Consider the following 13,950-nt stretch of genomic DNA (forward strand, 5'->3'; position numbering starts at 1 on the left):
TTATCCTAATTTCTTTTTCGTGGATCGACCTTATGCTTTCATGTGATTTACGGAAACTGATGTAGGTTATTGGCCAACCTTTTTTCAACAATTGAATTCACCTTATGATTGAAGCCTCATCTCACTTGAAACTCCACCTAATTTGGCATCTATTAAATAGAGTTCTTCACAAGTATTCATAGAAAAAGAAAACAGGATGAAAAAATTAAATAACTTCTCCATGAGCTAAAATAATTTATTTTGAAAATTTTGTATGAGAAAACTTCTACAAATTATGTTATGATTAACTTATAGAAAACTTTATTTATTTTTCTTTCGTATTTTTTTCTTATAAGTATTTATGGAGAAGTTTATCCAAACAAATTTTTATTGACAAATTTCATAATATTCTTAGCACAGGAACTATATAAAGAATAAACCATCAACACACTTGGAAGAAGCCTGATAATGAAGGTTTCTAAAACAATAAATCATGAAAGAATAACTAATCCATTGAAATGTGGCTATGATTTGAGTGCATAATGTTACATGCAAAATAAGAAACCAACAATGGGTTATTATGATTCTAAGCAAGCACCAACCATGTAGATTTTAAGGAGCTCTATCAAAGGGTCGTGTATCGTTGTAACAGATATCCCATATGGCTTCCATAGAATCCTTGGCAGCATGACCAAAGCAAGTGGGATGTGAAGACAGAGATTGCAAAACTCTTCTTCTCACACATTCCTTCAAGTACCATTACATTTAATTCAGTATTGAACAAATTACAGAAAAAAAAAAAAAAGTCTAAAATCTCAAATATACTAAAGCAAAGAGAGAAATGCATGACAGAATAACAAAATACATAATTTTGAGGAAAGTGTGCTCCCTAAAAGAAAGAACAAGTTATATTGAGCACTAGGAAAAAGAAGTAGCAGTCATATGGTACTGCAAGTTATGCTTCCACATGTTTTTTAACCCCTTCAACTATATCATTTGTGTGAACCACCCTTGCTATAGACTGGGCTCAAGGTTCAATCCATCTAAAAAGGCATCTCATACAAAATGAAGGATTAGCCCATCTTTTAGTTGTTGACCAAAGTCAAGGTCATCACCTAGGAACAGGATTTCTATAATACACTTCACAGGATACTGTACCTTGGCCAAAGGTAAAGAGAGTGTCATGCTCCAAATAAGTTTATATTTCCATTTAGAGTACAATGCACATGAAGCAAATACTGAGGGGGGGGGGGGGGGGGGGCAAGTTATATCTCAAGCCTTTCTAATTTTTGTAGTCAATAATTTTACATCCCATAGGTCACTATGGTTTTGAACGACACAATCTTTAGAGATAGCAAGGTTGTTATAGTATAAAACAACGTAGAAAAAGTGATTTGATGTAATAATGATTATGAAAGAAAATATTAAAAAAAAAAAAAAGAAACGGAGAAGAGAAAAGATTAGGCCAATCTTCCATTCTACTTTATCACTGTGATCAAAGAAAAAACCATGCTTCAGTTTGTATTGACAAATGCAATAAAGAATGGTTGAAATATCATCTTCTAAGTGTATGCTATATACTATTAGATTTTAAATTCATCTGCTAGAGTGGCCATTTAGGAGGAGAGATTTAGAAACTCGTGCTTGCATCCAACAAAATTGGAAATACCACCATGTCATTATGTGGCAAGGAGAAAAACAAAAGGCATAAGTTTCCATGAACTCTACTCAATTATTCCTTCACCAATGTTTAATCAAAGGATAGGTGTTGTCTACTGTCTGTTCATATTTTATATTCCACCAACATGACAAGACATTTGCACTAATCTCCGGCAAGCAGATAAAATTCTACACCAAGTCTTCAAAAACTTGACATGGATGGCAACGACTTCCACTGGTCTGTGATTTTTCAATTTCTACCTTGATGCTATAACCTAACTCTAAGTATTGATCTAATCATATCTGATATACTTATCAGTCAAGCATGATAAAAGATCTAATTAGATTCTTAGCAGTGCTATAGAAAACCTTCCAACAAAATTGGTAGTCCTCGAGGTTCATATGATTAACAGGATTCAAATAATAAGAGGGGCGGTCATGTCCGGATTGTCTCTCAGTAATTTAGATATCAACAAAGATGAGGATTTAATTTTCCATGTCTTAATCCTTTAATAACTAATTGCTTACATGGGTGATATTAGTAATGTCAATAGACATAGCCTTCAATTAAAATTGTTATTTCAAATAAAATGATAATGATTGAATTCCTCAATTTTATAATTTTGTTATCCCTGTGGACCTTTTATTTGATGATCAATTTCAAAATATGCTAGTGCAAATGCAATAAGCAGTTGTTTAAATATTGTAGCCATGAAAAGATACCAAATTTAATCTATGAAATGATTCAACTAAAATAGTTGAGTTGTATTAATGAAGAAGGGGTCTAAAAAGTTTACCTGTTCATGCCCTCGTAGTTTCATGAAACCTCTCAGTAGTTCCCGCTTGTAATGGCAATCACCACTTAGATGACTAGCTCGTATCTTTTTTCACAATATCATAAATATTAATTAGGGGAGAGAAAGTCATCTTATTAAATGAATAGGAAGACAGTGTTAGATAGGAACCTCAGTACAAGCCAGGTGAGCACAATCAGACCAATCCAAATTGGCAGCATGACAATGGTCAAACGCATGAATTAGCTCATGAATTACCACCTGGTTGACTTCGTCTTGAATTCGCATATAATTGCTGCACACTTTTACCTGGGACAAACAGTATCGGAGGAAATGAACATTAGCCAATTAAAAACCTTATCATCCAACCAAAGTAAAAGCATTGATCAAAATACTAATTCCACCAGCAAAACAAGGAAGCATGATTAGAATTGAGAGCTTATTTTCTTCACCAAGCTAAACTTCAATCAACTTCTTAACTATGCGTGTAGAGGGATGACTCCAATAGTACAAGAGACTAACCACATAAAATCCCCATTAAAATCATAAGACTAAAATATGTTTTTAGTCTTCCAAATATAAGGTAAAATTGATTTTGATCTTTGTAATTTCAAAAAAATCTTATTACCCTCCCCTATTATTGAGTTAGTCGCACAAAATTCACTTACTAATATCGTTACTAATGGAAACATCTCATTCAACCTAATTGACTAAGTCTTGTCACTGTCTGTGATGTTACTAGTGATCTTGAGGGACTAATGGTGTGTTTGGAAAGAGGGAAGTGGAAAAGAAGGGAGAGGAAGTGAAGAAAAGTTGAAAAATGAAGTGTTTGATACGAGGGAAGAGGAGAGAAGTGTAGATATTTTAATGTGTATCCCATTGTGTAAAACTTTGCTCTAAAATGAGGCAAAGTGTGAAGAATTTCACCTTATATATATATATATATATAGGGAGCGTATCAAGTGAGAAGTTTTTATTGTGAGAAGGTGAGAAGGTGGAAATATAACCCTTAGATTAATCAAGTGAGAGAAAATTTGAGATTTAATCAAGTGAGAGAAAATTAATCTAAGGGTTATATTTCCACCTTCTCACCTTCTCACAATAAAAACTTCTCACTTGATACGCTCCCTATATATATATATATATAACAATTATAAAGATAACACTTCATCTTCAGTGTATACACATTTTCTTCAACATTTTATCCCTCAAGTATAATATATTTGTTAGTTAAAAGGGCAGAATTTGAAAACAAAATAATTGTTACATCAGTGACTACTACCTCTTTTCTTTCTTCTTTCTGTTTTATCTATTTTTACTTTTTGCAAACGAATTTTGCGGCAAACATAACACTCTTTTTTTACTCTTTCTTACTTTATTTTTCAACTACAGAAATGTCTCATTCTCTCTAAACAACATGAACTAAATTTTACTTGAAACAAAAGACCAAACAAGCTAAATAAAGTATAGAAAGAAAAAATAAGTACCCCTTGACCAGTAACATAATTACCGGCGACTTTCTCACTGCAAGTAACAGCTTTGAAAAAATTGGCTCCTACGGCACACCCAGCTTTCTCCAAGCGTTCCCTCAAAAACCTCACCATTGGAGCTGTCAAAGAACGTTAAAATTAACCCACCAAATAACCAAAAAAAAAAAAAAAATCCTTCAATCCAGATTCCTCAGAGAAAAATTGCATTTTTTTTAAGCAAATAGTAAAAAACCTAAAACCCCAATTCTAAAATTAACCTTTCAGAGCATAACCCACAAAAGCAAGACGAATCTGATGATAGCCCAATTTGAAGCGAGAAATAAAAAGCCTTATTGAGAATGAAAATTGACATACTTTGGAAACTCTTGTGAATCATGGCTTGGCATTCTTCCTCAGTTTTCACCATTTCTCGGCAACCTAGAATTAGCACAGAGCTTGCTGACTGAGGCGACAAATAACCTGAAGTTAAAATCTTTTCTTATGTAATTGCTCGTGTCCCTTCAATTACGCCCTTCTATGTTCAATGGCTTTATTAATTTTACAATAAATATTTTTAAAATATATAAACAATCTTTTGTCTTAATTAATAAATATAAATATTTATATTACACAATGAATTAAAATTAAATTATAATAAAAATTAGTATGTTATCTTGTACAATATATCTTATTTTATGTGGTTGTAATATATAATAAATAAATAATTTTAAATATATAAATTAGGTTATAATTAAAATTATTTGTGATTTCATATCGACTAGAGATAAGATTATAATAATATATATAAGTAGAGGACAATTATCATATTTTAAGTCAATTTTATAAAATTGACTTAAACTTATAAGTCATAATCCACATTCTTAAGATGATATCGTAGTGTATTCTGGTGATTGGACTTATTGGATCAACCGCTATTGAACCACTAGTGTATATCCTAGTCTTGCAAACTTTATGATCTAAATGTCTTGTCCTCAACGTAAGAGGTGTGTTAAAAATCTCATGTCGACTAAAAATAAAACAATAGTAACATTATACATTTATATAAGTGGGTAAAAATTTTCAGCTTATAAGTTAATTTTGTAAGTTGAGTTACATGGTGAACTTGATTGAGATTTCATAAGACTATTTTAGTACAAAAAATTCTTGTGATTTTTAAAAGAATTTATCATAATGTAATGGTTTTTTTGTTTTTTGTTTTTTTGTTTTTTTTGTTTTTTTAAATAACTTTGTAAAAATGTAATCACTTTTAAGATTTTTTTAAAAGACCTTTATAATCAAGATTTTGTAATATGAATTTTAACAGATTTATACCATAAAAGTTTATAAGATTTCAAAGGATAATATTGATTTAAAAAAATAATAAAATTAATAATAAAACCAATAAATGATAAGGTTTGAATAAAGAAAAAAATCAATACAATTTTTTTTCAAACTTTTATTAAAAGAAACTCCTTTTCTTTATGGCTCATCCCTCTGGGTGAGCTCTAGCTTATTGGGCAAGCGAGACTCATTGTAGTTTAGTCACTAAGCAACCATAACTCACTAGGAAAGCTTGTCCCTTTGCATAAAGCCACCAATAAAAGCTTATTCTCATTAAGCGATCATCTTGTCGCTATGCAAACACACATTATGGGTTAGGGTGAGCTCTAGCTTATTGGGCAAGCTAGACTTGTTGTGGTTTAGTCGCTAAGCAACCATAACTCACTGGGAAAGCTTGACCTCTTGCATAAAGCCACCAATAAGACCTTATTCTCGCTAAGAGACCATCTTGTCGCTAAGTGAGAACACAAATTATGGGCTAGTGTTCATCAACCATGAAAGTCTGTCGTGCATGATGCACCTCTCATTGGGCAAGAGGGTAGAGTTCTACCATGGAACTTGCCATCTCTTTTTAAATCCAGCCACCACATTTCACCAACAACACATGTTATTCAAACAAACAATTCCTCACCTCACAATCAACTCATAAATCACTAGAAGCCTCATATGCAACAAGATTACAACTCAATTCATCAAATTTTTCTTCAACTCCAAGAATACCTAAAAACCCCAACAACATAAAACTCAAATTCTTAATATTCATTTATCAATCCATTTTCAAGACAAGCACAACTATGCTTATAAGATCTATATAAGCTACAATTATACTTCTCTTACCTAAATCACTTCCAAAGCTTCTATGTCACATAATTAAATAGTTGAATTTACAAATGAGTAAGACACAATCTATCCTTCTGGCCGACCCATGATATTTTTTCTAGGTTCAAGTTTTAAATGTACTTTTAGAATAAGTTTGAGTTATGCTTAAGTCATTTTAACTTATAATATTTTATATTCTTTTAAAAAGTGAATTTTGAAAAACTAAAAAATTATAATAAAAAATTATTTAATAGATAACATTTTGTGTAATACTCTTTTTGGCCCTAATTATTTTTAATAGATAATAGGGAGAAAAAATTAAAATAAAACTAATGTTCTATTAAAATTGTAAATTACCTTAAAAAAGGATCACTATTTTTTCTTCTTCTAAATTGTGCATTATAATAAGAATCGAAGAGAGTATGATATTATATTTATAAGTATTTTGTTTATTTTGAAAAATATTATAAAATATACATTAATTTAACATTTATACTTACTTTGTCTTGTGATTTTACCACACACAACGATATGATTGATACTCTAATAGATCAAAAGAATAAATATATTTAAGTATTATGAAATGATAACTTTTCCAATTTCATTCCACACGAAATATTTTTTTCAATTTGTTATAACCACTCTTCGTAAGTGCTCTCACCCATAACACTAATAAACAAATTTAATAATTTTTCCTTTAATAATTTTACCAATACTTTTAAAATTGAAATGATCATTGAATCAGTCAGACATTGGTTTAAGATTTAATAGTTCAATTATAGTTGAATCGTGATCAACTGATGTTAATAAAATAATAATAATTATTAGTAGTATAAAAATATTAAATAGATATAATATTATAATTTTATAACACTAAATATTAAAATAAAAATTTATTTATAGATTCTTAACATTTAATAAACACGTAAAATTTTAAATTATATACAATATAATATTTAAATTTAAATTTTAATAATAATGTCCACCAATAACAAGATTACATCTAGAATAAAAATTATTAAATTAATATAATATAAATTATAAAATTAAAGATATTAAAAATTGTAAATTAACATAAATTATTAAATTATATTTATGAAAGAAATATTAAAAATAAGTTATTCTAATTTATAATTTTTATTAAATATTATTTTGATTAAAAATATTTTAAATTAAATTTTAAAAAATTTAAAAATTAATTTTTTTATTGGATTAATTTATCAATTTTTAACCGGTTCCACTACAAGAAATATTACACATAGTGACATATAAAAAGTGTTACTATAGGTACAATATATGTAGGTATATGTCTATTTGACATATAGTTACACACAATTTTAGTGTTGATTTTGAATGAGATTTAACAACATATTTTGTGTGTCATTATAGCCTATACCCCACACTTTTTAATAATATACTAACAAAGTTATGGAAAAGAACCATGTATCTCATTCTATTGATCAATAGGTAATTATATACAAGTATATGACAGCTACAGATCTTAAACTTCAGACTAAATTTTCTCCATCATATCCTTGATATGATTTGGCATTATTCTGCAATAAAGGAGAATTAAAACGAATAAAATGTACGCCAAATTAATTATTCCAATTGATGAAATAATCCCAAGAATTGTGCATGAGAGCATAACCCGTATAACATATCCCATATTACCATATTACTCGTCCTCAAGGTGGAGCATGAGGATTACGAATGCCCAGCTTGTTAAGCAGAGTGTGAAATTGATGTCGTCCTAAGGCTTTTGTAAGGATGTCGGCAAGTTGCTCATGTCGGAACATATGATGGTTGAATGGTGCCTTGGAGTATCTCATTACGAATGAAATGACAATCCACTTCAATATGCTTTGTCCGTTCATGGAAAACTGGATTTTTTGCTATATGTAAAGCAGCCTAACTATCACAGTGGAAGTGCATAGGTTCTTTATGAGAAATGCTTAAATCAGCCAGTAAGCTCCGAAGCCACTTAAGTTCACAACAAGTACTAGCCATAGAACGGTATTCTGCTTCAGCGGATGAACGAGAGACAGTATGTTGTTTATTGGTTTTCCAAGATATAGGAGAGTGACCCAAGAACACAAACCACCCAGTAGTTGAACGCCGAGTTAATGGACATCCGGCCCAGTCGGAATCACACCATCCATGTAGTTGGAAATCAGATGTGCTTTTGAGGAGAATTCCTTGCCCAGGACTTCCTTTGAGGTATCTCACAATTCGAAAGGCTGCATTCCAATGTTCTTAACGCGGTTGTTGCATGAATTGCGACAAGGTATGGACATAGTAGGACAATTCCGGTCTGGTAAAACACAAGTATATGAGGCGCCCAACAAGGCGTCGATACCTGTCAGGTTGATCAATGTAGCGTCCAGGGGCTAGTCCAAGTTGATGATTATGCTCAAGAGGTGTAGCCACGGGTTGTGCACCAAGTAGGCATGCTTCTTGAATGATGTCTAATGCATATTTACGCTGACACAAAAATATTCCACTTGAAATCCTTGCAACTTTTACTACCAAAAAATATTTTAAATGTCCCAAGTCTTTTATGTGAAAGCATAAGATATTCTTTAAAGGGTTGAATTGCAGCGGAATCATTCCCACATATGATCAAATCGTCTACATATACCAGAACCATCATTTGCACTCCATGGACAAGGAGAGTAAAGAGTGAGTGGTCACAACCCGATTGACGAAATCCAAAGTTTATCAAAGCAGATGATAATTTGGCAAACCAACAACGAGAGGCTTGCTTCAAACCGTATAAAGACTTTTTCAATTTACAAACATGGTTCGGTTGAGAAGTATGAAAGCCTGGAGGAAGCTTCATGTAGACATCTTCATGTAGATCACCATGAAGGAAAGCATTGTGGACGTCCATTTGATGTAATTCCCACTTCTTTGTCGTTGCAACAGTAAGAACAAGGCGAATCGTAACCATTTTGACAATAGGGGCAAATGTCTCAGTATAGTCAACCCCTTCTTTTTGATGATTCTCGAGAATAACCAGCCTTGCCTTGTATCGCTCTATCATGCCATCTGAATTATGCTTGATCTTATATACCCATTTACAACCAAGAGGTTTCTCCCCATCCGGTAGAGTTTCTAGAGACCATGTTCCATTGGTTTCTAGTGCATGAAGTTCTTGCTGCATTGCAAGCCTCCATTTGGCATCTTGCACTGCTTCAGCATAATGAGTGGGTTCTTGGGCTAGAGTAATAGCAGCAACAAACCTGCAATGCTTTTCAGAGAAATTTTCACAACTTATATAGTGAGATATAGGATAGGGAGTACCTGGAGAATACTGTGAAGTGGATTGACTTGGAGATGGACTTAACTTCTTTATGGTGTGAGTTACATACTCACGTAGCTTCACGGAAGGCAATTTGGTACGATGACCTCTTCCTAGTTCCTCCAAACTGCTTTGACGAACAAGCTCCAGTGAGTCAACATTTGGAGTAGGATTATTTCCTTTTTCTACGAGTTCATCACTTCTTTCACTGTCTAAGGTAACACCCCCCCTCACTTCAGAACCTGCAACTACCTCAATGAGTGTATTTTCTCCCATCCTCGTGTCATTATCCAAATCATTATCATCATCATTATCCAATGCATCGTTCATTAACGGTGAATCCAAAGATAAATCATATTTGACCTCAGTTGTATGTGTGAAAGGAAACTCTGTTTCAAAGAACTCAACATCACGAGACACAAAATAGCATTGAGTATCTAAATCAAATAATTTCCAACCCTTCTTCCCATAAGGATAACCCACAAAGATACACTTTCGACTTCGACTGGCAAACTTATCACCATGTCTATCCAAGTTGTGTGCGTAGCATAAACAACCAAAAACTTTTAAATGATCATACATGGGGGCTTGACCATACAACATCTCATATGGTGTTTTTCCAGACAACACTAGAGTGGGGGTATGATTAATCAAGTATCCAGCTGTTAAGATACACTCACCCCAAAAAGAAATAGGGAGATTACCTTGAAGTCGTAGAGCACGAGCAACATTAAGAATGTGTCTATGCTTTCTTTCTAATCTTCCGTTTTGTTGTGGGGTTCCTGGACAAGATGTTTGAAATACTATCCCGTGTTCATGAAAGTAGTTTCTCAAACATGTAAATTCAGTACCATTATCGCTACGTAGCACTTTAATCTGTTTACTAAATTGTCTTTCTATTAATGCAAATAAATTCAACAATGTACATGACACTTTCCTTTTATCAGAAATCAAATAAATCCAAATAGCACGAGAAAAATCATCCATTATTGTCAAAAAATATGAAGCACCACAAGAAGAGGGAGTTCTATAGGCCCCCACAAATCACAGTGTATTAATTCAAAACTACCACCAGCATTATTTGTACTTAATGGAAAGACACCTCTAGTTTGCTTAGCCCGTAAACATACATCACATGGTTTGTTCTTCAAAATATCGCTATCACATCTCATGTTGGAAGCTAATTTAGTGACCTTGAAAGAAGGGTGCCCCATGCGTTGATGCCACAGATTAAGTTCACAAGTTCCATTAGCTTTGTGTGCTTTCTCACTTCGGATTCCTTTAAAGAAGTAAAGTCCATCTCGTTGTTCACCCACTCCAATCAGCATCTTCGAAGTGCAATCCTGCATAACACATAAGTTGTTAGTGAAATAGACAACACAATTTGTTTCATTTGTCAATTGAGAAATAGACAACAGGTTGCAACTCAATGTTGGCACATAAAGCACATTTTCTACTTTCAATCCTCCATCAAGTGTCACTATCCCTTCTTTGTTTGCCATTAGTTGTTTTCCATCTGGAAGTCTCACTAGACACCCAACTACGTCTCTCAGCCCACATAATAAACTCAAGTTTCCTGTCATGTGGCTAGAGGCACCTGTGTCTATGATCCACTCACTATGTTTACTTGTCATTTTGTCACTTATGGTTCCTTTGTGATTGTTCAACAAATCCTTTAGAGTTTGCCATTGTTCAAAACTCAGTCCACTCAATGCATTTACATTAGTCCCGTTGGTTTCTCCATTCACTTGCATTGCATTTGCTCGAAAACCTCCATTTCTTCCTCTAATCAAATTTCCTGAATTATCGTTTGCATGCAAGTCATATGGTGAAGGTATCTTTTTCACCAATTCGGTCTTCTTCTCGATCTCAGCTTTATCCATGAGAAGAGTTTTGTCACACGTTCTCACCGAGACTTTGTAGGCTCTGATACCATAACAAAGTTATGAAAAAGAATTGTGTATCTCATTCTATTAATCAATAGGTAATTATATACAAGTATATGACAGCTACATATCTTAAACTTCAGGCTAAATTATCTCTATCATATCCTTGATATGATTTGGCATTATTCTGCAATAAAGGAGAATTAAAACGGATAAAATGTACGCCAAATTAATTATTCCAATTGATGAAATAATCCCAAGAATTGTGCATAAGAGCATAACCCTAAACATATCCCATATTACCATATTATATACCAACATATATTATAGTTATTGTATGGGTAAAAGTAATTTTTAATGACATGTATAGTATCACTATAGGGTATGTGTCACTATATGACAAATTTCTTTTAGTGTTCGTTATAGAACAGTTTTCTAATCGAACTGAACTAGATCCATTCCCGATTCGACTAGCCTGATTGATCGGTTTGGTTTTTCACAATTATAAATTTTAATTAATATTAAAAAAACTCATAAGTTTTAGATAACCTTTATAGTCAGGTTCACATGAGGATAAATATTTTAGTAGTTTTAAAAGTAAAATCCATATATTTATACTACAAAGAATTAATAAAAAAAGTACCATGAGTAGTTTTATGAGGATATTGTTGAAGGATACATACATTAAGATATTATCATAATAAATTATTAACTTATTATTATATTGAGGTGTCATTTTTAATACATATAGAAAGAAAAACGTAACGCTCACTAGTTCATTAATCAACATTCTTGTTATTTATTAGTTTTTTGAGGCGAGAGACTTAAATTTAAATAATTTGAAAATTGAGAGCATTAACATATAAAAAATGAAATAATCAAGAAAATGTTGGAATATAATTGTTTTGTGATAAGTTGATAACTATATTAAGTGTATAAAATTTAAAGTGTTTGGCAAAATCAAGAGCAACAACATATCTAAAAGTTGCGAAATGACACTCACACGTTTCTATCAAACATTACAAACACTCTTTACACGAAACATTTCTATCGGACGTTACAAACCATCTTTACAACTTCACTATCTAATGACACTCATACAAATTTCATCATGTGTCTTTCAACATCTTTAGTTTATGTTAGAAACACTCTCAAAGAAATTTTTAGACAACCTTCACATCTAGTTATAGACGGGCCAAAATATTTTGGTAATTTTGTTGAAAAAATAATTTTTCTATGTTTATAATACAAAATTCAAATAAAAAATAAATTAATACATTATTTGGTTCTTAAACTTTTTTACATATTTTTAATTGGATCCTTAAACTAAAAAAAATATAATTGGATCTTTTATCTTTTTATATTTTTCTTTAATTTAATCCTTGGAATTATAGGTCTATTTCCAATTTGTGAAATTTGACAGAATTTTTTTTATACTTATACCTTGATGACACTTATGACACCTTTTACTTGTTAATAAACATATATAATTAATTGTAAAACAATAAAAAAAACTTTTTGAATACAACTTTGATCGTAAGTATTATAAAGAGTTTGCAAGAACATCACCGAGAATAAAGAACGTACATTTTTTTCATAAACTTAAACAAGTTCTAGAAAAGTTAACTAATATAGAAACCAAAACAAGATAAAGTCAAGTTACCCAAAAGCCATAACAAAACTCCAAAAGATTAATCAGTACAAGGTATAAAAAAATTACAAAACATAACTCTTAATCCCCAATGTCACATCCTACTAAACCTTGACCCATATGCATATTACAAGACCTAAGTTTCACCACTAGCATCATCATCAAGATGATTCTCACGTGAAAAATATACATAGAACACAATAAATAATAAGGGAGTGAAAAATGACTCAATTTGGATATTAGTGTGAGATAGAGCTAGATAGCCACCCATGTAACATCCCACTTTTTTAAAAAAATATTAATAAAAGATTTTCTAATTAACTAATTGAGAGATAATATATTTTGAGGTATAGGATAAGGTAATAGTTGTTATTTATCTTTTTAAATTCAAAATTATGAGGTTAACTAAACTAAGATATGCTTTTGCTGATGGGTCATGTGTGTTGGTGAGCATCATAATGTTTGTTTAAATACATTAATTAGTAGTATTAGGTCTGTTTCACTTTTCAAAATTTGAGCATATTGTGATTAGTAGAGGAAGGAGAACCCAAGGCAACTGGAGAGAGGCTTAGAGATTAGAACCCCGATTTAAGTGTCCATCAAAGTAAAGGAGAGTGAGAACCTCACTCCTGGTGTGGGTTAATTGTTGAGTAGCGAGATTGACCCCTAATCCTTAGGTTGTATGTGTATGTATGTGTGTAAGGGATTAAAAATGAACCTAGTATGAATCTGCCATGTATAATTGTTGTGTTTTAAATGATATATGCATTTGACTATATGTTTGATCTATGAGTTGCTTTAGTTTATGAATTTATAAGTGCCTATCAGTTCTCGGGGAACCCTAAGGACAAACAAAAAGTAAATTATTGAAGAAACAATTAACTATAGTAACTATTTATGATAGAAAGAATTAATTAGACTTTAGATGCCATTTTACTTTATTAATTTGTGGGAAATTATATGCGAAAGAATCGCAAAGTATGCAAGTTTTTGAGTAAACTAGCTCAGAGTGAGAACTTATCGCTCTAAGCGAGCTTGTGAAACCAAG

At 31.7% G+C, this 13,950-nt stretch overlaps 1 protein-coding gene across 3 annotated transcripts; it reads right to left on the reverse strand.

Annotated features, from left to right (window-relative positions):
• Positions 1 to 473: 473 nt before the first annotated feature.
• LOC109790287 (mitochondrial inner membrane protease ATP23) lies at positions 474 to 4,436 on the reverse strand. 3 transcript variants are annotated; one of them, XM_020349404.3, is made up of 5 exons: positions 4,277 to 4,436; positions 3,920 to 4,041; positions 2,604 to 2,741; positions 2,436 to 2,519; positions 474 to 726 (listed from the first exon to the last, which is right to left on the reverse strand). In XM_020349404.3, the coding sequence occupies exons 1-5, from the start codon at positions 4,326 to 4,328 to the stop codon at positions 592 to 594; spliced, it is 531 nt and encodes a 176-aa protein (XP_020204993.1). In that variant the 5' UTR covers positions 4,329 to 4,436; the 3' UTR covers positions 474 to 591. The 3 variants fall into 3 exon arrangements, with proteins under 3 accessions (XP_020204993.1, XP_020204995.1, XP_020204994.1); XM_020349406.3 differs by lacking the exon at positions 474 to 726 and adding an exon at positions 755 to 1,131; XM_020349405.3 differs by lacking the exon at positions 474 to 726 and adding an exon at positions 755 to 1,137.
• Between the last annotated feature and the right edge of the window lie 9,514 nt (positions 4,437 to 13,950).

Source organism: Cajanus cajan, chromosome 11 (assembly GCF_000230855.2).
Source record: "Cajanus cajan strain Asha chromosome 11, NIPB_CcT2T_4, whole genome shotgun sequence".
NCBI lineage: Eukaryota > Viridiplantae > Streptophyta > Magnoliopsida > Fabales > Fabaceae > Cajanus > Cajanus cajan.

Excerpts from the sequence above, each read along its gene's own strand:
- LOC109790287 (XM_020349404.3), bottom strand. The coding sequence starts at position 4,328 with ATGGTGAAAACTGAGGAAGAATGCCAAGCCATGATTCACAAGAGTTTC. Across the intron at positions 4,042-4,276 it reads GATTCACAAGAGTTTCCAAA|CTCCAATGGTGAGGTTTTTG; the intron begins GTATGTCAATTT and ends GTTCTTTGACAG. Across the intron at positions 2,520-2,603 it reads CTCACCTGGCTTGTACTGAG|ATACGAGCTAGTCATCTAAG; the intron begins GTTCCTATCTAA and ends TTGTGAAAAAAG.